Consider the following 21,587-nt stretch of genomic DNA (forward strand, 5'->3'; position numbering starts at 1 on the left):
AGAGTCGCTTTCTGCAGTAGTAAAGAGAGTCAGGGGTAGACAACCCTACTGGGGACAAAAGAGGCGCCTCAGAGGGGGATAGGTGTATGGAACGAAGCAGGTGTACGGGACAGACACTGCCTGCCCCTTCCTGGAAAGGGTGAATGGCTCAGTTCAGTGGAGACTGGGGTGAGCTGGAGAAGTGGTGGGAGGTGAGGTCAGAGGATAGTTGTTCCTTAGAGAAGGGTTCTTTTTGTTTTTAAAAGAATCATTAAACTCTTTTTTTTTTGGGAAAAGGTAATACAGTCACAAGGCACAAAATTTAAAAGGTACAAAGGGACTACGGAGAAAGTTCTGTCTTCTACTCCCATCTCTCGACCACTCGGATGCCCCCTCTGGATGCACTAAGCATCACACCAGCCATTTCCTGGAATCTTTCTGGAGCTGGAGAGGATCTGCAAATTAGCAGATAACACACCCACCACGCATTTAGATGTATAGACACATATGCATATACATACTCCCCTTTCTTTACAAATGATAGTGTGTTGTACACACTCCTGAATACCTTGCTTTATTGGGTTTGGCAGATACTGCCCAAGAGTCTTCCAAAGTGGCTATTTCAATTTACACTTCCACCAGTAACATAGTAACATTTGGTGTTATGCATCTTTCATCTATCTATCAATCATCTAATCTATCATCTATTTATCATCTATCTGTTTATTCACTCATTCATATTATTATTGACTCACAGATTTCCTATTTTATTCAATGGGTTGTAACCTAATACCATATTTATTTACAGTTTTATTAAGGTATGAGTTGCATAAGAAAGCATACATATTTATAGTGTATGACTAGATAAGTTTTGACGTATGATTACACTTGTGAAACCATCATCACAGTCAACATAATGAACATGTCTACCAACCATTGAAGTTTCCTCATGTCTCTCTGTAATCCATCTTTCCCTTTTCCATCCCCATCCTCAGGGAACCACTGGTCTGCTCTGTCACTATAGATTAGTGCATTTTCTAGAATTTTAGATAAATGGAAGCCTATAGTATGTATTCTTCTTGTCTGGCTTATTTCACTCAGCATGATTATTTGGAGATTCATCTCTGTCGTTGCATGTATCAGTAATTCATTTTATTGCTAAGTGGTATTCCATTTTATGGATATACCACAAATTATTTATCCATCCAGCTGTTAATGGACATTTGGATTATTTCTGGTTTTTGCTTATCACAAATAAAGCTGCTATGAACATTTATGTGCAAGTCTTTGTGTGGACATATGTTTTCATTTTCATTTCCTTTGGGTAATTGCCTGGGTGTGGAATGGCTATTTATTTATTTATAATGTGAAATTATTCTTTTATTTTGGAAGTGTCATTTGTTTAATTTTTTATTGAAGTATAATTAACATATAGTGTTATATATAATTAATTAATTCAAGTGTACAAGATAATGACTCAACAATTCTATACAGTACTCAGTGCTCATCACGATGAGTAGTACTCTTAATCCCCTTTATCTATTTCCCCCATTCCCCTACCCACCTCACCTCTGGCAAACACCAGTTTGTTCTCTGTATTTAAGGGTCTGTTTTTTGTTTGTCTCCTTTTTTCTCTTTGTTTTGTTTCTTAAATTCCACATATGAGTGAAATTGTATGGTATTTGTCCTTGTCTGACTTATTTCACTTAGCATTATACTCTCTAGGTCCATCCACGTTGTTGCAAATGGCAAGATCTCATTATTTTTATGGCTGAGTAATATTCCATTATCTATTTATCTATCTATCTATCATCATCATCATCATCATCATCTATCATCTATGTATCTATGTATCTATCTGTGTATGTATGTATGTATGTATGTATCTATCAATCATCTATCTATTTCTATCTCACAGCCTCTTTATCCATTCATCTATTTTTGGAAACTTGCATTGCTTCTTTATCTTGGCAATTGTAAATAATGCTGCAATAAACATAGGGCACACATACCTTTTGAATTTTTGTTTTATTTGGGTAAATACCCAGTAGTGGAGGTACTGGATCATATAGGGATTCTATTTTTAATTTTTTGAGGAACCTTCATACTCTTTTCCATAGTGGCTGCACCAGTTTGCATCCTCAACAATAGTACATGAGGGTTCTTTTTCTCCACAACCTTGCCAACACTTATTATTTCTTGGGTTTTTGATTTTAGTCATTCTGACAGGTTTAAGGTGATAGGAAGCTGAGTCTCTTCCCTTAAAGAGGAAATGCCATTTATTTTTCTTTTTTATTGTGGTAAGATACACATAACAAAATTTACCATCTTAGACATTTTAAGTGTACTATTCAGTGGTGTTAAAAACATTCACACTGTTGGGCAACCATCATCACCATCCATCCCCATAACTCCTTTTATCATGTAAAACTGAAACTCTATATCCAATAAACAATGACTCCCTATTATCCCCTCTCCTTAGTCCCTGGAAACCACCATTATACTTTCTGTCTTTATGATTTTGACTGCTCCAGGTATGTCTTATAAATGGAATCACATAGCATTTGTCTTTTTGTGACTGGCTTATTTCACTTAGCCTAATGTCCTCAAGGTTATCCATGTTGTAGCATTTTGAAGAGTTTCTTCCTTTTTAAGGTTGAATAATGTTTCATTATATGTATATACTACATTTTGCTTATCCATTCATCTATGGTTGGACACTGGGTTGTTTCCATGTTTTAGCTACTGTGAAAAATGCTGCTATAAAAGTGTGTGTACAAATATCTCTTTGAGACCCTGTTTTCAATTCTTTTGGGTATATTCCCAGAAGTGAAATTGATGGATTATACAGTAATTCTATTTTTGATTTTTTGAGGAACCACCATACTGTTTTCCACAGAACCCATGAAGAATGATGTGGGCTCTGGGGTTGAGACAGAGGTCCTTGTGTTAAATAAGTAATGTAGTTACATTCAAGATAATTTTACTTCTTCCTTTCCAATTTGGATGACTTTTATTTCTTTTTCTTGCCTTGCTTTGGCTAGAATTTTCAGTACTGTGTTGAATAGGTGTGGAGAAAACAGGAATCCTTTTATTATTCTTTATCTCAGAGGAAAAAGTTTTTGTCTATCACCATTGAGTATAATGTTTGCTCTATTTATTAGGATTATATGAAATATCTTTTAGGGAGAATGACATATCTTTTTGCTCAAAAGTATGTTATGTTTTCCCAATTGTTCACATCTTCTTTTGTTACCTCAGGAGTATTTCAAAGATATCTTCATGTAGATATTGAACATTTGTTAAACTTATTTCTAGTTATATTACGTTTTCTGCCTTTTATAAAAGGAAGTCTCTTGTTCATTTATATCTTCTGATTGGTTTCCATTTGTGTGTGTGTGTGTGTATTTTGTTTATTGTACATTAGTTTATTGTACATTTGTTTATTGTAAATTAGTTTTGTATGTAGTCATCTTTTTTTTTTGACAGAGAGAGAGCAGGAGAGAGGGGCAGAGGGAGAGAGAGACAGAGAGAGAGAGAGAGAGAGAGAGAGAGAATTTCAAACAGACCCCATGCTCAGCCTGGAGCCCAATGTGGGGCTCAATCCCACAACCCTGGAATCACGACCTGAGCCCAAATCAAGTCAGATGCTCAACCCACTGAGCTACCCAGGCATCCTTATACCTAGTCATCTTATCAAATGGTCTTATTGTTTAGAATTCGTCTTTTTTATTTGATTCTTTAGGTTTTCTAAGCATAAAATGATCCTTGCCAATAATAATAATTTAAATCTTACTTTCCAATTTTTATATCTTTTGTTTCTTTTTCTTGCTTAATTGCTTTGTCTAATTCCGTAGCAACGTTAAATAGTAGTATGGGTACTAAATCCTTTTCTTGTTCTTGAAATGAATGGGAATACTTCTAATGCTTTTCCACAGGCTATAGCTATTTTCTCTCAGCTCTTCACTGCCTTTTTATACTTTGCTGTATTGCTAAGGTTGAGTCAGCATTTACCTGGCTCATTTGCTTGCTGGCTTCTTTGTGGGTTCTGCCGAATAGTAAACATAGGAGGGAGATCAGACTGTGGGAGGAAGAGGGTATAGTCCTGCTTCCAGCTACACAGTGTGGCAATTGCTGGCAGTGGTGTTCCATAGCAGCAATGGAGATGGGGTGATCCCAGGTTCTATCAGCCTGCACTTTTTCAGCAATTCCAGCACTGCCCTCTTTGGCAGATCTAGAACACATGACAATGTTGACAGAACATCAGCAGTGTTTGTGGGCTCCAGCCCAGGGCTCTTAGCAGCTTATGATCTTTGGGTATCATTTTTTCTTCCTTTTTCCCCTTCAAACTTCCTAACTTCTCCCTTTAGTTTAACATTTTTAAATTAAGTTTTTGGTTTAACATATTAAAAAAAATTTTAATGTTTATTTATTTTCGAGAGAGAAGGAGAGAGAGAGAGAGAGAGAGAGGAAGAGAGAGAGGGAGACACAGAATATATCAGTATATCCAGGCTCTGACCTATCAGCACAGAGCCTGATGTGGGGCTTGAACTCACAAACTGTGAGATCATGACCTGCGCTGAAGTTGGACGCTCAACATGAGACAAAGCATCTGTTTGGCTCAGCATCTGATATTGGCTTAGGTCATGTTCTCATGGTTCGTGAGCTTGAGCCCTGCTTTGGGCTCCACAGTGCAGAGACTGTGTGGGATTCTCTCTCTCCCTCTTTCTCTCTGTCCCTGTGGGACTCTCTTTCTCCCTCCCTCTCTCTCTGCTTCTCTCTCACTTGTGCCCTGTCTCTAAAAAAAAAAAAAAAAAAAAAAAAAAAAGAGAGAGAGATGTGGACTTTGGGGTTGAAATAAAAATGATTAATTGTGTTAAATAAGTATTGAGATGAATGGCTCATACCAAATCCTCTGTCCTCTTAAAACCTCTCTTACCTTTGCTTTCCATTGATGAATTTACATTGTGGTTTATGACAAAAGTCATCAGATGTGAACTTCTTTATTTTCTATCACAAGGCCTACACATTATCTGCATCTTCTCCCATTTTCCTCTCTTATAATGGAGGGTATGATGCTACCCCTGTTGAGGGTCAATCTGTCTATTTATTCCTATATTATACCTCCTCTCACTTTCTTAATTTCTCACATAACATTTCAGCTTTACTGAGATATAGTTCACAATTCACATACCTTAAATTTCTCCAGTTTAGGCTCTCTGCTCCTCCTCGTTCGACAGACAGCCGCATCTTCTGGTGCAGTGCCAGCCACGTCCCTGAGACACGATGGTGAAGGTCAGAGTCAACGGATTTGGCCATATTGGGCGCCTGGTCACCAGGGCTGCATTTAACTCTGGCAAAGTGGACATTGTTGCCATCAATGACCCCTTCATTGACCTCAACTACATGGTCTACATGTTCCAGTACGATTCCACCCACGGCAAATTCCACGGCACAGTCAAGGCTGAGAACGGGAAACTTGTCATCAATGGAAAGCCCATCACCATCTTCCAGGAGCGAGATCCCGCCAACATCAAATGGGATGATGCTGGTGCTGAGTATGTTGTGGAGTCTAGTGGGGTCTTCACCACCATGGAGAATGCTGGGGCTCACTTGAAGGGTGGGGCCAAGAGGGTCATCATCTCTGCCCCTTCTGCTGATGCCTCCATGTTTGTGATGGGCGTGAACCACGAGAAGTATGACAACTCTGTCAAGATTGTCAGCAATGCCTCCTGCACCACCAACTGCCTGGCCCCTCTGGCCAAGGTCATCCATGACCACTTCGGCATCGTGGAGGGACTCATGACCACAGTCCATGCCATCACCGCCACCCAGAAGACCGTGGACGGCCCCTCTGGGAAGCTGTGGCGTGATGGCCGAGGGGCTGCCCAGAACATCATCCCTGCTTCTACTGGCGCTGCCAAGGCTGTGGGCAAGGTCATCCCTGAGCTGAATGGGAAGCTCACTGGCATGGCCTTCCGTGTCCCCACCCCCAATGTGTCCGTCTTGGATCCGACCTGCCGCCTGGAGAAAGCTGCCAAATACAATGACATCAAGAAGGTGGTGAAGCAGGCATCAGAGGGCCCCCTCAAGGGCATCCTGGGCTACACTGAGGACCAGGTTGTCTCCTGCGACTTTAACAGTGACACCCACTCTTCCACCTTTGACGCTGGGGCTGGCATTGTGCTCAATGACTACTTTGTCAAGCTCATTTCCTGGTATGACAATGAATTTGGCTACAGCAACCGGGTGGTGGACCTTATGGTCCACATGGCCTCCAAGGAGTAAGAGCCCCCTGGACCACCAGCCCCAGCAAGAGGAAGAAGAAGAGAGAGGCTCTCAGCTGCTGGGGAGTTCTTGCCCCCGTTCATCACCCAACACACCTGAGAATCTCCTGACCTCCAGTTTCCATCCCAGACCCCCTGAAGAAGGGGAGGGGCTTGGGGAGCCCTACCTTATCATGTACCATCAATAAAGTATACTGTATCCAACCAAAAAAAAAATTTCTCCAGTTTAAGTTATGAAATTCAGAGTTGTGCAACCATCGTTGCAATCAATTTTATTTTATTTATTTATTTTTTTTCAACGTTTATTTATTTTTTTTGGGACAGAGAGACAGAGCATGAACGGGGGAGGGACAGAGAGAGAAGGAGACACAGAATCGGAAACAGGCTCCAGGCTCTGAGCCATCAGCCCAGAGCCCGACGCGGGGCTCGAACTCACGGACCGTGAGATCGTGACCTGGCTGAAGTCGGACGCTTAACCGACTGCGCCACCCAGGCGCCCCATGCAATCAATTTTAGAATAATTGACGGCTCCAGAAAGAAACTCTATGCCTATTAACAGTCACTCCCTATTTCCTCAACTCCCCATCACTACCAATCTGCTTTATTTCTATGGCTTTAGGTATTATGGATTTGATATAAATGGAATCATACTATATGTGGCCTTTTGTGACTGGCTTCTTACATTTACAGAATGTTTCCAAGGTTCACCCATATTGGAGCATGTATTAATACTTTTTCATCTTTTTTTAAATGTCCAAATAGCATTCCATTGTATAGATATACTATATTTTGTTTATGCATTCATCAGTTGATGTTTGTTTGGGTTGTTACCACTTCCTGGGTATTATAAACAAGCTACCATGATTTTTTTTTAAAGTAGGCTCTACATCCACCATGGGGCTTGAACCCATGATTAAGAGTCGCATGCTCTACTGACTGAGCTAGCCAGGTGCCCCTCCATAAATTTTAATTTTAGCTTTATTTCTTCTTTCTCTTAGGTCATTTATCTCCATGGATCTTTCAACGTACTATTATTTCTAATATATGTCAGGTTAATAACAAAGCAACCCTCTTTTGACTTCACATCTCCTTTTATATATCCATTCTATAGATCTACTTCACAGCCATACTTCTTGAACCATCTGCTCATGTTTCCTCACTTTCCATTCACTCTCCCACCCCCTCCAATCTAAAATTGTCATAAAAACTGTTCTTATCTTATTTGACCTCCTACCAGTTTCAGGAATGGTTGGCTACTACTTCCTCCTTGGAATATTATCTCATCTAAGCTGTACCAACATCACAGCCTTCTTGTTTTTATACCCCTGGCTGTTCTTCTCAGACTCCCTTTTTAGGTCTTTCTTACCTACTCAACCTCTAGATTTTGTTTCTTTAGGTTTGGCCTTAGATGTCCCTCTGTCTGTACATTATCTCATTAAGTAATTTCATCCATTTTCATGGGTTTAAATACCATGCATATACTAATTATTCACATATCTTTAATGTGGACTTTAATGCAGACTTTTCCTTCGAGTTTCATTCAGATTTGCATATCCAATTGCCTACTTGACAAATTCCTCAGCCTGTGTCCTGGATGTGTCACTTATCATGTCCAAAATGGGACTTGTGATACTCCCCAAGTCTCTTTTGCCCATTCTCCTCACCATCTCAATAAATGGCGCCATCAGCTTCTCAATCGCTCAAGCAAAACCCTAGGACTTATTTTATTTCTCCTTCTCCCTCTTTCTCACACCCCCACCACTTCTTATTCTTCCTTCTTCTAACTTTTTAACCTTCTATAATGGAAGACTTTGAATACACATAAAAGTTGACAGAATTGTATAATGCACTCTCATGTATACATCATCCAGCCCCAACACAACTCTTAAGCTATGGTCAGTCCTGCCCCATCCATATTCTCACCCACTTGCCCCTTCTACCCTGAATATCGTTTTGAAGTAAACCCTAGACATCATGTCATTTCATCTGTAAATATTTTAACATATATCTTGAAAAAATATGTAACAAAAAACAAAACCACCATATTATCACACCTAAACAAGTCTGACATAATTCCTAGGACCCATTTAAAAAAATATTTTATTTATTTTTTAAAGTAGGCTCCACACCCAACATGAGGCTTGAATTCACCACTCCAAGATCAAGAGTTGCATGCACTACTGACTGAGCCATCCAGGTGCCCCCCTAGGTCTCATTTTTAAATTTTTTTCCCCCATTCCTACATCTAAGCTATCTCCAAGTCCTGCTAGTTCTACTTCCTGATTTTTATATATTTTTTAAAAAGTTTTGTTTTTTTTTGAGAGAGGGATGGAGTGTGCATGAGGGAGAGGCAGAGAGAGAGGGAGACATAGAATCTGAAGCAGGCTCCCGGCTCTGAGCTGTTAGCACAGAGCCTGATGTGGGGCTCTAACTCATGAACCATGAGATCATGACCTAAGCCGAAGTCAGAGGCTTAACAGACTGAGCCACCCAGGAGCCCCTGATTTATCTTAATTTCATGCGCTTCTAGTATCTCCACTGGCACAGACAGGCCACAACCCTCCTCTGCCTGGCCCATTGCAATGGCCTCATAACTGGCCTCCCCACTGCCACCTCTGGCTTAAAACCCTTTAGTGAATTCCCATCATCATTAGCATAAAATCCAAAATCTTTATGGTGGCTAAAGGCCCTGCAGATCTAGACTCTACTCACCTCACCCGTTCTCCAATATGTACCAAGCTGCAGCCATACAATCTTTCGGTTCCTCACATTCTGGCTGCTTTTTGCTTCAGGGCTTTTGAGCTTGTCATTTCCTTTGCCTACCATGCTCTCTTTCTCTGCAGCAGTCCCCTCCTCCCTCGTGCTGACTTAACTTTTACTTACATTTCAGAGTTTAGAGCAAAAGCATATTTTCCCTTCTCCCATCTAGGTCAAGAACTCTTAGTTCAGTTTGTAATGAATGTTTGTTGCTGGTATTATCTGATTAATTTCTGTCGATGAGCTCCATAAGAGCAAAGATTATGTATTTTTTCCTTATCATCACATATCTAGCACATAGTAAGTGCTATGGCAAGTGCCTGGCAAGTAGTAGATACTGAAAATGAAACAGGGAAACTAAAGGTACCCCATGAAAAAAGCTGCTTTTTTCTCCTTTTCCTGCTTCTATTCTTGCTAGGATCTACACCCCTGCCTTACCCATGCCTTATAGAACAGATTATATATATGTCCTCCTTGTAAAAGTCAAGAAGTTAATGATTTCTTTGGGCTGTTCCAGCACAGTAGATAACATCTAAGGAGTCATGACATCTAAGGTTGTCATGAACTTTTCCCAAAACCATTGACTCACAAAGACCCCTGGATCCAGGGTATAAGTGACTCATGGAGGACACCTAAACACTTGTCTTTGTTCCTGGATGCCTGAGAAGACACATCACCAGACCAGCCTGCAATCCTCAGTAAAAACCCAAATCCCAAGCAAGGATGAGACTCACTCTCCTTTCCTTTCTGAGTCTCCCAGAAGAGAGACTCTTTATGTCTTCAATAAGCTCTATTCTCACTTCCTCTCAGCTTGCATTTGATTTGCATCCTGCAAGAAGCCAAGGACCCTCTTGGCTGGTCCTGAGGGACCTCCTCTGGTCTTTGGATCCAGCCAGCCTGCATCAAAAACATGTGTGATCAATAAACAACAAATAATTTTGTCATGATTTATAATTAAAATTTTTTTGCCAGTATTTTAAAGCCTGCTGACTCCTAGTGAATTAGCTCTACATTGTCAGAAAACATATTTTCCTCTTCATTGCCGTATATACTCAGGTCCATTTCTAGTGTCTGTCTCAGAGACCACTCAACACATATTTATTGAATGAATGAATAAAAGGTCCATGTCATTGAGAAAGGGTTCATTTCATTGAGTAATGTCTGTATCATTGAGGATCTTATATGCCAACCTAAAGAGTTTGGATCTTATCCTACAAAAAAGGAAGGAGTCATATAGTATGATTGGCTTGTTGGAAGCATCTCTTTGATGACTGACTTACAGGGAACTGGGAGATCAGTCAAGAGATGTACATTGACATCAGCCATAGAAACATATTTTTCTATTTTTTTAAATATGAAATTTATTGTCAAATTGGTTTCCATACAACACCCAGTGCTCATCCCAACAGGTGTCCTCCTCAATGCCCATCACCCACCCTCCCCTCCTTCCCACCTCCCATCAACCCTCAGTTTATTCTCAGTTTTTAAGAGTCTCTTATGGTTTGGCTCCCTCCCTCTCTTTCTTTTTTTTTTTTTTTTTTTCCTTCCCCTCCTCCATTGTCTTCTGTTAAGTTTCTCAGGATCCACATAAGAGTGAAAACATATGGTATCTTTCTGTATGACTTATTTCACTTAGCATAACACTCTCCAATTCCATCCACATTGCTACAAAAGGCCATATTTCATTCTTTGTCACTGCCAGGTAGTGTTCCATTGTGTATATAAACCACCATTTCTTTTTTTTTTAATATATGAAATTTATTGTCAAATTGGTTTCCATACAACACCCAGTGCTCATCCCAAAAGGTGCCCTCCTCAATACCCATCACCCACCCTCCCCTCCCTCCCACCCCCCATCAACCCTCAGTTTGTTCTCAGTTTTTAACAGTCTCTTATGTTTTGGCTCTCTCCCACTCTAACCTTTTTTTTTTTTTTTTTCCTTCCCTTCCCCCATTGGTTTCTGTTAAGTTTCTCAGGATCCACATAAGAGTGAAACCATATGGTATCTGTCTTTCTCTGTATGGCTTATTTCACTTAGCATCACACTCTCCAGTTCCATCCACGTTGCTACAAAAGGCCATATTTCATTCTTTCTCATTGCCACGTAGTATTCCATTGTGTATATAAACCACAATTTCTTTATCCATTCATCAGTTGATGGACATTTAGGCTCTTTCCATAATTTGGCTATTGTTGAGAGTGCTGCTATAAACATTGGGGTACAAGTGCCCCTATGCATCAACACTCCTGTATCCCTTGGATAAATTCCTAGCAGTGCTATTGCTGGGTCATAGGGTAGGTCTATTTTTAATTTTCTGAGGAACCTCCACACTGTTTTCCAGAGCAGCTGCACCAGTTTGCATTCCCACCAACAGTGCAAGAGGGTTCCTGTTTGTCCACACATCTTTTCCATCATCTATAGACTCCTGATTTGTTCATTTTAGCCACTCTGACTGGCGTGAGGTGATATCTCAGTGTGGTTTTGATTTGTATTTCCCTGATGAAGAGTGACGTTGAGCATCTTTTCATGTGCCTGTTGGCTATCCGGATGTCTTCTTTAGAGAAGTGTCTATTCATGTTTTCTGCCCATTTCTTCACTGGATTCTTTGTTTTTTGGGTGTGGAGTTTGGTGAGTTCTTTATAGAGTTTGGATACTAGCCCTTTGTCTGATATGTCATTTGCAAATATCTTTTCCCATTCCGTTGGTTGCCTTTTAGTTTTGTTGATTGTTTCCTTTGCAGTGCAGAAGCTTTTTTTTATCTTCATGAGGTCCCAATAGTTCATTTTTGCTTTTAATTCCCTTGCCTTTGGAGATGTGTCAAGTAAGAAATTGCTATGGCTGAGGTCAGAGAGGTTTTTTTCCTGTTTTCCCTTCTAGGGTTTTGATGGAGAAACACATTTTTCTAGATCTAAACAAAAGCAAACTTAAACTATTGGGACTACACCAAAATAAAAAGCTTTTGCAGAGTGAAGGAAACCATTGGCAAAATAAAAAGACAACCCAATGGGAGAATATATTTGCAAATGATATATCCTATAATGGATTAATATCCAAAATATAAAAATAACTTATACAACTCAACATAAAACCCTCCCAAATAATACAATTAAAAAAGGCAGAAGCTATGAACAGACATTTTTCCAAAGAAGATATCCAGATGGCCAATAGACACATGAAAAGATGCTCAATATCACTCATCATCAGGGAAATACAAATCAAAATCACAATGAGCTAGCACCTCACACCTGTCAGAATGGCTAAAATAAAAAACATAAGAAACAACAAGTGTTGGTGAGGATGTGGAGAAAAAGGCACTATTGGTGGGAATGCAAACTTGTGTAGCCACTCTGGAAAACAGTAGGGAATTTCCTCAAAAAATTAAAAATAGAATTACCATAAGATCCAATAATCTACTACTGGGTATTTATCCAAAGAAAACAAAAACTGTAGTTAAAAAAGATATATGTACCCCTATGTTTATTCTAGCATTATTTACAATAGCCAGGATGTAGAAGCAACTCAAGTGTCCATCCATAGATGAATAGATAAAGAAGATGTGGAATATACTTACAATGGAATATTACTCAGCCATAAAAAATGGGACCTTGCCGTTTGCAACAACATGGATGGACATAGGGTATAAATGCTAAATGAAATAAGTCAGTCAGAGAAAGACAAATACCATATGATTTCACTCATATGTGGAATTTAAGAAACAAAACAGGAGTGCCTGTCTGGCTCAATTAGTAGAGCATGTGACTCTTGATCTCAGGGTTGTGAATTTGAGCCTCTCGTTGGGTGTAGAGATCACTTAAAAATATAATCTTGAGGCGCCCAGGTGGCTCAGTTGGTTAAGCATTCTGCTCTTGATCTCAGCTTGGGTCTTGATCTCAGGGTCGTGATTTCAAGCTACATGTTGGGCTCCATGCTGGGCGTAAAGCCTACTTAAAAAAATATATAGGGGCTCCTGGGTAGCTCAATCAGTTAGGTGTCAACTTTTGATTTTGGCTCAGGTCATGATCTCATAGTTGGTGGGATTGAGCTCCAAGTTGGGCTCTGTGCTGACAGCACAGAGCCTGCTTGGGATTCTCTCTCTCTCTCTCTCTCTCTCAAAATAAATAAATAAACTTAAAAAAATCTTAAAAAATAATAAAAAAAGAAACAAATGAACAAAAGAAAAAAGAGGCAAACAAAAAAGCAGACTCTTAAATGTAGACAAAGGACTGATGGTTGCCAGGGGGTAGATAGGTGGGGGGCAATGGGTGAAATAGATAAAGGGGATTAAGAGTACTCTTTCCATGATGAACACTGAGTAGCGTATAGCCTTGTTGAATCACTATATTGTACACCTGAAACTAATATAACATTGTATGTTAATCATACTGGAAATAAAAGAAAAAAATAAAAATGAAAAAGAAAAGGAGATATGATTTACAATTGTCCAGTAAAAGGACAATGAAAATGGAGCAAAAGTGGGGAACAGAGAGAAGATTTGTGTAAGAGGTGTTATTAAGGTAGCATTTTATTTTTTTTTTTATGAAATTTTGGTAAAATATCATAATATAAAAGTTACCATTTAAGTCAATTTTAAGTGTATAGTTCAGTGGCATTAATTTCATTCCCATTATTGTGCAGCCATTGCCACCATCCATCTCCAGAACTTTTTGACCTTTACAACTGAAACTCCATACCTATTAATAACTTCACATGAGCCCTTGGCAATCACCAAACACTTACAATTCTGGTTTTTTTCTTTTCAAAATTAAAATTTTTTTTAATGTTTATGTTTGAGAGAGAGAGAGAGAGCACGAGCAGGGGAGGGGCAGAGAAAGAGGGAGACACAGAATCTGAAGCAGGCTCCAGGCTCCAAGCTGTCAGCACAGAGCCAGACGCAGGGCTTGAAGTCATGAACTGTGAGATCAGGACCTGAGCCAAAGTTGGACGCTTAACCGACTGAGCCACCCAGGTGCTTCTTTTCAAATTTTTATTTAAAATCTGGTTGGTTAACATACAGTGTAATATTGGTTTCAAGAGTAGAAAATTCAGTGATTCATCACTTACATACAACACCCAGTGCTCATCATAACAAATGCCCTCCTTAATACCTATCACCCATCTAGCCCATCTTCCACCTACCTCCCTCCATCAGCCCTCAGTTTGTTCTCTATAATTAAGAGCCTTTTATGGTTTGTTTCCCTCTTTTTTTTTCCCCTCTCCCATATGTTCTTCTATTTTGTTTCTTAAATTCCACATGAATGAAATCATATGGTATTTGTCTTTCTCTGACTTATTTAGCTTGGCATAATGCTCTCTAGCTCCATCCATGTCATTGCAAATGGCAAGATTTCATTCTTTTTAAAAATATTTATTTATTTTTGAGAGAGAGAGAGAGAGAGAGAGTGAGCACATGAACAGGGGAGGCGCGGGGTGGGGGAAGAGAGAGAGAGAGGGAGAGAGAGAGAATCCCAAGCAGGCTCTGCACTGTCAGTGAAGAGCCTGACACAGGGCTGGGTTCCACAAACCATGAGATCATGACCTGAGCCAAAATCAAGAGTTGGATGCTCAACAGACTGAGCCACTCAGGCATCCCAAGATTTCAGTCTTTTTTTAAAAAAAATGTTTATTTGTTTATTTATTTATTCATTCACTTTTGAGAGAGACACAGAGCAGGAGTGGGGGAGAGGCAGAGAGAGAGTGAGACACAGAATCCGAAATAGACTCCAGGCTCTGAGCTGTCAGCACAGAGCCTGACGCAGGGCTCAAACTCATGAGCCATGAGATCATGATCTGAGCCAAAGTTGAATGCTTAACTGACTGAGCTACCCAGGTGCCCCAGATTTCATTCTTTGTGATGGTTGAGTAATATCCCATTGTATATATATACCACATCTTCTTTATCCATTCTTCAGTCCATGGGCATTTGGGCTCTTTCTGTAGTTTGGTTATTGTCAATAATGGTGCTATAAACATCGGGGTGCATGTAGCCTTTCGAATCTGTATTTTTGTGTCCTTTGGGTAGTAGTAGTGCAATTGCTGTGTCATAGGGTAATTCTATTTTTAACTTTTTGAGGAACCTCCATACTGTTTTCCAGAGTGGCTTCATCAGTTTGGATTCCCACCAACAGTGCTAGAGGGTTTCCTTTTCTCTGCATCCTTGCCAACACCTGTTGTTTCTTGTGTTGTTAATTTTAGCTATTCAGACAGGTGGGAGGTAGTATCTCATCATGGTTTTTGATTTGTATTTCTCTGATGATGAGTGATGTTGAGCCTCTTTTCATGTGTGTTAGCCATTTGTATGGCTTCTTTGGAGAAATGTCTGTTAATGTCTTCTGCCCATTTCTTAACTGGATATTTGTTTTTTGGGTGTTGAGTTTGATAAATTCTTTATAGATTTGGATATTAACCCTTTATCAGATACATCATTTGGCAATATCTTCTCCCATTTTCTAGGCTGCCTTTCAGTTTTATGGATTGTTTCCTTCACTGTGCAGAAAATTTTTATCTTGATGAAGTCCCAATAATTAATTTTTGCTTTTGCTTCCCTTGCCTTTGAGACATGTTTGGAAAGAAGTTGCTCTGGCTGAGGTCAAAGAGGTTGCTGCCTATGTTATCCTCTAGGATTTTGATCATTTCCTGTCTCACATTTAGGTCTTTCATCCATTTTGAATTTATTTTTGTGTGTGGTGTAAGAAAGTGGTCCAGTTTCATTTTTTCTACATGTTGCTATCCAGTTTTCCCAGCACCATTTGTTGAAGAGACTATTTTTTTTTCCATTGGATATTTTTTCCTGCTTTGTTGAAGATGAATTGACCATATAGTTGTGGGTCCTTTTTTGGATTTTCTATTCTGCTCCATTGGTTTATGTGTCTGTTTTTGTGCCAGTACCATGATTACAGCTTGATGATTACAGCTTTGTAATATAGCTTGAAGTCCGGAATCATGATACCTCCAGCTTTGCTTTTCTTTTTCAGGATTGCTTTGGCTATTTGGGGTCTTTTATGATTCCATACACATTTTAGGAGTGTTTATTCTAGCTCTGTGAAGAATGCTGGTGGTATTTTGATAGGGATTGCATTAAATGTGTAGACTGCTTTGGGTAGTATGGATATTTTGACAATATTTGTTCTTCCAATCAATGAGCTTGGAATGTTTTTTCATTTCTTTGTGTCCTCTTTGATTTCTTTCATAAGTGTTCTATAGTTTTCAGCATACAGATCTTTCACCTCTGTCGTTAGGTTTATTCCTAGGTTTCTTATGGTTTTTTGTGCAATTGTAAATGGGATCGATGTTTATAATTTTTTACAGATTACTCTGAGACTTCTGACTCTGGTCGCTGGATGCAATTTACCAGCATAAGATTTTTTTTTTTTTTTTAAAGATGGTGAATTTGGTGTGTGACTTGGAAGTGATATGTCCAGTGAGCCATTAACTATATGGATGTGGAATTTTGAAGAGCATTTTGGGCTAGAGATAAATATTTGAGACCCATTAGCATAGAGATTTGGTTTGGTCCAGAATTCCAATCCACCAACTCTTCCTGTCCTTTCTGATTTGGTTGAAATTTCTCCAAGGAAGCACCTGGGAACCATTCTTCATCCTCCTGTTCTCTCACCCCATCCCCATTCAATTCATCACTAACTTTTTTTTCCATTTTTAAAAAAATTTTCAGAGACAACACGAGGCAGGGAGGGGCAGAGAGAGGGGGACAGAGAATCCAAAGCAGGCTCTGTGCTGACAGCAGCAAGCTGGATGTAGTGCTCCAGCCCATGAACCGAGAGATCATGACCTAAGCCAATGTCAGACGCTCAACCAACAGAGCCACCCATGCACCTGAATTCATCACTAAATCTTGCCATGTATTTCCAAATGCCTTCTAAACATATCTTGAATCTGTCTCCTCTTATCTCAACCACCAGTACTTTAAGTTCAGGCCCATATCATCTGGTTTCTAGACCATGAAATCAACTTCTTTTTTTTTTTTTTTTTTACAAAAAGCTACAAGTTTATTCACATAACATATTCTAACAGGTATCAAAGTTTCAAGCAGGTTGTTTTGAATCTCAATTAAGAAATCACAACATTCAGTATTAATTTAAAAACAAAAAAAGGGTGATGGTGGTTATTCATGGGTTTTAGTCCAAAATGAAAATGCAGAAAACGCTTATTTTGGTGGATCTGTGTTGATGCCGTATTTCTCCTTGAGAAGCTTCAACTGTTCTTCCTTCTTTTTTGTGTCCATCTTCTGAAATGCCCTGTTGGCATTATAGTACAAAACCACCAGGTATCTGTTACAAACATTGAATCCTGAAAGGTGATCACATGCATTTTTGGCATCAAAGATGTCTTCATAGACCACATAAGCTGTTCCTCTGGTTTCAGGTGTGTTCCCCACTCGAATTTGACGAATAGGTCCATATTTTCCAAATATATCATACATTTCTTCAGCTGTGATTTTGTACGGCAAATTTCTTATGTATAAAATCCGATTTACTTCAGGTGGAAGTCGAATGTTCGCCCTCTTGGCCGCTTGCATCGCCATCTTGGCGGGCTGATAAGGTTACCGCAGCAGACACTGGAATTCCTCCGGACACCCCCGGAGCTGCTCTGCAAGACCCCAACACCGCGTCAAACGCAGGACATCAACATCCACCACCGGAAGCTCTAAAACACGCCGGAATATCGCCGTCTCAACGCCGAGACGTGCTTACGTAATATCCCCTTTCGAAAAGACTCCGGGGCAAAACGAGCCTGAGATGACAAAGAGGCGGGGCGGGTAGTTGAAAGGTGAGGATTCAAGACGGGGCTCTGAAATCAGCTTCTTAATGGGTCCCCCTGTTTCTAGTTTTGTCACCTTCAAATCCATTCTCCAGACAGTCACGGAACATGATTTACCTAAAAGGCAAACATGACCATGCCATGCCCTTCTTTAAAAATGAGAATTATTTCCTCATTGTCACTCATAGGATAAAGTCTACACTCCTTAATATGGTAGAGAGGCTCTCTGTGATCTACCCCTGATCAACACCTCAGCCTCTTCTCTGAAGCCTTCTCCTTTGGTAATGTGTTTCGATAACCTCAAGTGTGTGCAGCGCCTCTGCTTTCCAGGTGTTTCATATTGGAGTCTCTGCCAGATGGGTCCCCTATACCTCACTTGGTTTACTCCCTCTCTTGGTTAGATTCAACTCAGGCTCTTCTTTGCCCAGAATGCTTTCCTGATGACTCCCCAATTCTGATAATGTCATAGACCTCTTTTCCCTCACACTATATACAGATACTATTGTTGTTCTTATCATATTGTGCCCAAAATACCTGCTTATGTTTCTGTCTCCTTTATCTTTTTATTAAGAAATTTTTAATGTTTATTTATTTTTGAGAGGTGGGGGAGAAAGAGAGAGAGAGAGAGAGAGAATGAGCAGGGGAGGGGCAGAGAGAAAGGGAGACAGAATCCAAAGCAGTCTCCAGCCTTTGTGTCAGCACAGAGCCTAAAGTGGAGTTTGAACTCACGAACTGTGAGATCATGACCTGAGCTGAAGCTGGATGCTTAACTGACTGAGCCGTCCAGGTGCCCCTGTATCTGTCTCCTTCAATGGCCTGTTGGCTTACCTAGCACAGAGATTATATCTTATATATTCCTATAGCCCCTCAATATTGTTTGCAGAATGAATGAATGCTATAAAGGAATCTGATACATGAGTAGTAAACAAAACACACACATAGGAAAAATTTTAAAAAGTTTTTATTTAGGGGTGTTTGGGTGGCTCAGTCAGTTAAGCGTCCGACTTCAGCTCAGGTCATAATCTCACAGTTCGTGGGTTTAAGCTCTGTGTTGGGCTCTGTGCTGACAGCTCAGAGCCTGGAGCCTGCTTCGGATTCTGCGTCTCCCTATCTCTCTGCCTTTCCTCTGCTTGCTTTCTCTCTCTCGCTCTCAAAAAAAGTAAACATTAAAAAGTTAAAAAAAAATTTTAAGAAGTTTTTATTTAAATTCCAGTTAGTTAACATAAAGTATATTAGTTTCAGGTGTACAATATAGTGATTCAACACTTCCATACATCACCTGGTGCTTATCACAACACATAGGAAACTTTTAAGAGAAATTCAAAGCAATATTGCATGTGATTGGTGCAAAATATGCATGGGACAGACTCCAAATTCTGTGGGGTAGAGCAAACTGTGAAAAATTTTTCCTCTTCCCTTGGTGACATTAGGGCTGTTGTTAATGTGAAATATATATGTTTTTTTAAATTTTGCAATTAGTAATTAGTATTCTAGAAACTTGCTACTCAAAGTATATTCCCTGGACTAACAATATTGGTTTCACCTGAGCATTTGTCAGAACTGCTGTCTCAGGCCTCACACCAGACATGCAGAATTGAAATCTGCATTTCATTTATTTATTTATTTAATTAAAAAATTTTTTTTAATGTTTATTTTTGAGAGAGAGACAGAGTGTGAGCAGGGGAGGGATAGAGAGATAAGGAGACACAGAATTCGAAGCAGGCTCCAGGCTCTGTGCTGTCAGCACAGAGCCTGACAGAGGGTTCAAACTCACAAACTGTGAGACCATGACCTGAGTTGAAATTGGATGCCCAACCGACTGAGCCACGCTGGTGCCCCTGAAATCTGCATTTTAACAAGATCCCAAGGTCACTCCTATGTGCATTCAAGTTTGAGAAACACTGTCTTAAGAAACTACTTTAAGGGCTCCTGGGTGGCTCAGTTGGTTAAGTGTCCGACTTTGGCTTAGGTCATGATCTCATGATTCGCGGGTTTGAGGTACATGTGGGGCTCTGTGCTGACAGCTCATAGCCTGGAGCCTGCTTCGGATTCTGTGTCTCCCTCTCTCTCTCTCTGCCCCTCCCCCACCTTTGAGTGCACACGCGCTCTCTCTCTCTCTCTCAAAAATAAACATTAAAAAAACCCCCCAAAACAAACTATTAGTTGAAGAGGGGGATGAAGCTTGTGAGCTCAGGTCCTTAGTCCCTCTCACTCTTCCAGGAAGCAGTGCTGTTTAAGGCTTGGCTGGCTGGACATTCCAGAGCTTGACCTCAGGAAGGAGTGGTGGCAAAGGACTCAATCTAGCAGCTGTTCCAAGTCAGGTTTAGAGACTGAGCACCTTTCAGGTCAGGTTAAACAGGAACTGTTTGGGTCCTGAGACTGGGCTTGGCTAAATAGGCTCAAATGGAGTCCAGCTAGGATTAGGCAGGGAAGGGTGGCAGGAGGTGGACCTGGATGGAACTGAGAGGGGAGACAATCAGGGGCCTGGGCAGTGAGCATAGGTCAGGGCCAGAGGATCAGATGAGTCAATTCCTGGGTGTGGGGCAGGGACTGGGGCTGGGTGCTCAGCTTCAGGAATGGGGCAAGGTGCAGGGTTGGAGTAAGGGTCAGAATGTTGAATGTAAACAACATTCTGTGTAATCCATAGCAATAATTTACCTTTTGAAGTGGTGGCTGTGCTAAAATGTCCTGCTTTATGTTGCAGTTGGCAGACTTACACCTTAGGTCTCCTGTGGTCATAAGGACAACTCACAGGGAGCACAAGCTGGAGTGGCAGAAGAGCTGGTGACTTCCCAGCACCCCAGTGTGCTCTTCTTGTCATATGTATTTGTTGTGTGGCTTCTGCATGCACTGTCTTGTGTTCAAATGTGCTATTCCAGTATTTCACAGCAAAAATAGTGGAAGCCATCAGACATGTGTTAGAATGCAAACTGTGATATGTGTTAAGAAGTATCGATACCTGCCCTTTTCTTCTGTCAGGGAAGAGAATTTTGGATCAGAATTTGGAGCTTGCATCTGGCCTGGGAGGGCTTTGTGACCTATTAGAGATACTGCAGGCTCGGGAAGAAGGCAAGTATGCCTTAGCACAGTCCTGTTGGGGTTATTATTTTGCAAGGGATAGAGTCAAGATCTTAACATCACAGTAATATATGTTTTCTTGATATAAAACTCGATTTTATTGATTTGGGAGAAAAATTAATCCTCACTGGGATGATATATGCTTGCTTTTTAGGTAACCTGTGAGGAAATTGGCTACAGCACACAATGTCTACTTTATTCATGAAATCAGAGACAATTTCTCCCCACTTTGGATCTGGTAAAATGCCGACAGTGGAAAGTTTCTTTTTTTTTTTGATATGAAATTTATTGTCAGATTGGTTTCCATACAACACCCAGTGCTCATCCCAACAGGTGCCCTCCTCAATACCCACCACCCACTTTCCCCTCCCTCCCACCCCCCCATCAACCCTCAGTTTATTCTTAGTTTTTAAGAGTCTCTTATGGTTTGGCTCCCTCCCTCTCTAACCTTTTTTTCTCCTTCCCCTCCCCCATGGTCTTCTGTTAAGTTTCTCAGGATCCACATAAGAGTGAAAACATATGGTATTGGACAGCAGAAAGTTTCTATTAGCAGTTGGCTAACATCTGAAGTTGGAATATGGGTAGAGAGAGAGGAAGGGTCCACAGGAAATCCTTTTCTTCTGAAGATCTAGGTCTATAAGGACTCTTGCTTGTGTGATACAAGGGAATGGTTTCTTTAGATAAAACAACTCTTCTAGTCTTCTTCTGGA

The 21,587-nt window shown here is 40.3% G+C and overlaps 2 protein-coding genes across 2 annotated transcripts; one reads left to right on the top strand and one right to left on the bottom strand.

The window, feature by feature from the left end:
• The first annotated feature begins 5,250 nt into the window (after positions 1–5,250).
• Positions 5,251–6,482, top strand: LOC131519427 (glyceraldehyde-3-phosphate dehydrogenase-like). Its single transcript, XM_058742464.1, has one exon. The coding sequence runs from the start codon at positions 5,266–5,268 to the stop codon at positions 6,265–6,267; it is 1,002 nt and encodes a 333-aa protein (XP_058598447.1). The 5' UTR covers positions 5,251–5,265; the 3' UTR covers positions 6,268–6,482.
• A 10,687-nt stretch (positions 6,483–17,169) lies between these two features.
• Positions 17,170–17,792, bottom strand: LOC131483983 (splicing factor 3B subunit 6). Its single transcript, XM_058682283.1, has one exon. It carries the CDS (start codon positions 17,561–17,563, stop codon positions 17,186–17,188), a length of 378 nt encoding a protein of 125 aa, XP_058538266.1. The 5' UTR covers positions 17,564–17,792; the 3' UTR covers positions 17,170–17,185.
• Between the last annotated feature and the right edge of the window lie 3,795 nt (positions 17,793–21,587).

The sequence above is a fragment of the Neofelis nebulosa genome, chromosome 8 (assembly GCF_028018385.1).
Source record: "Neofelis nebulosa isolate mNeoNeb1 chromosome 8, mNeoNeb1.pri, whole genome shotgun sequence".
In the NCBI taxonomy this organism is placed as follows: Eukaryota; Metazoa; Chordata; class Mammalia; order Carnivora; family Felidae; genus Neofelis; species Neofelis nebulosa.

Coding starts and splice junctions, on each gene's coding strand:
- LOC131519427 (XM_058742464.1), top strand. CDS start 5,266: ATGGTGAAGGTCAGAGTCAACGGATTTGGCCATATTGGGCGCCTGGTC.
- LOC131483983 (XM_058682283.1), bottom strand. CDS start 17,563: ATGGCGATGCAAGCGGCCAAGAGGGCGAACATTCGACTTCCACCTGAA.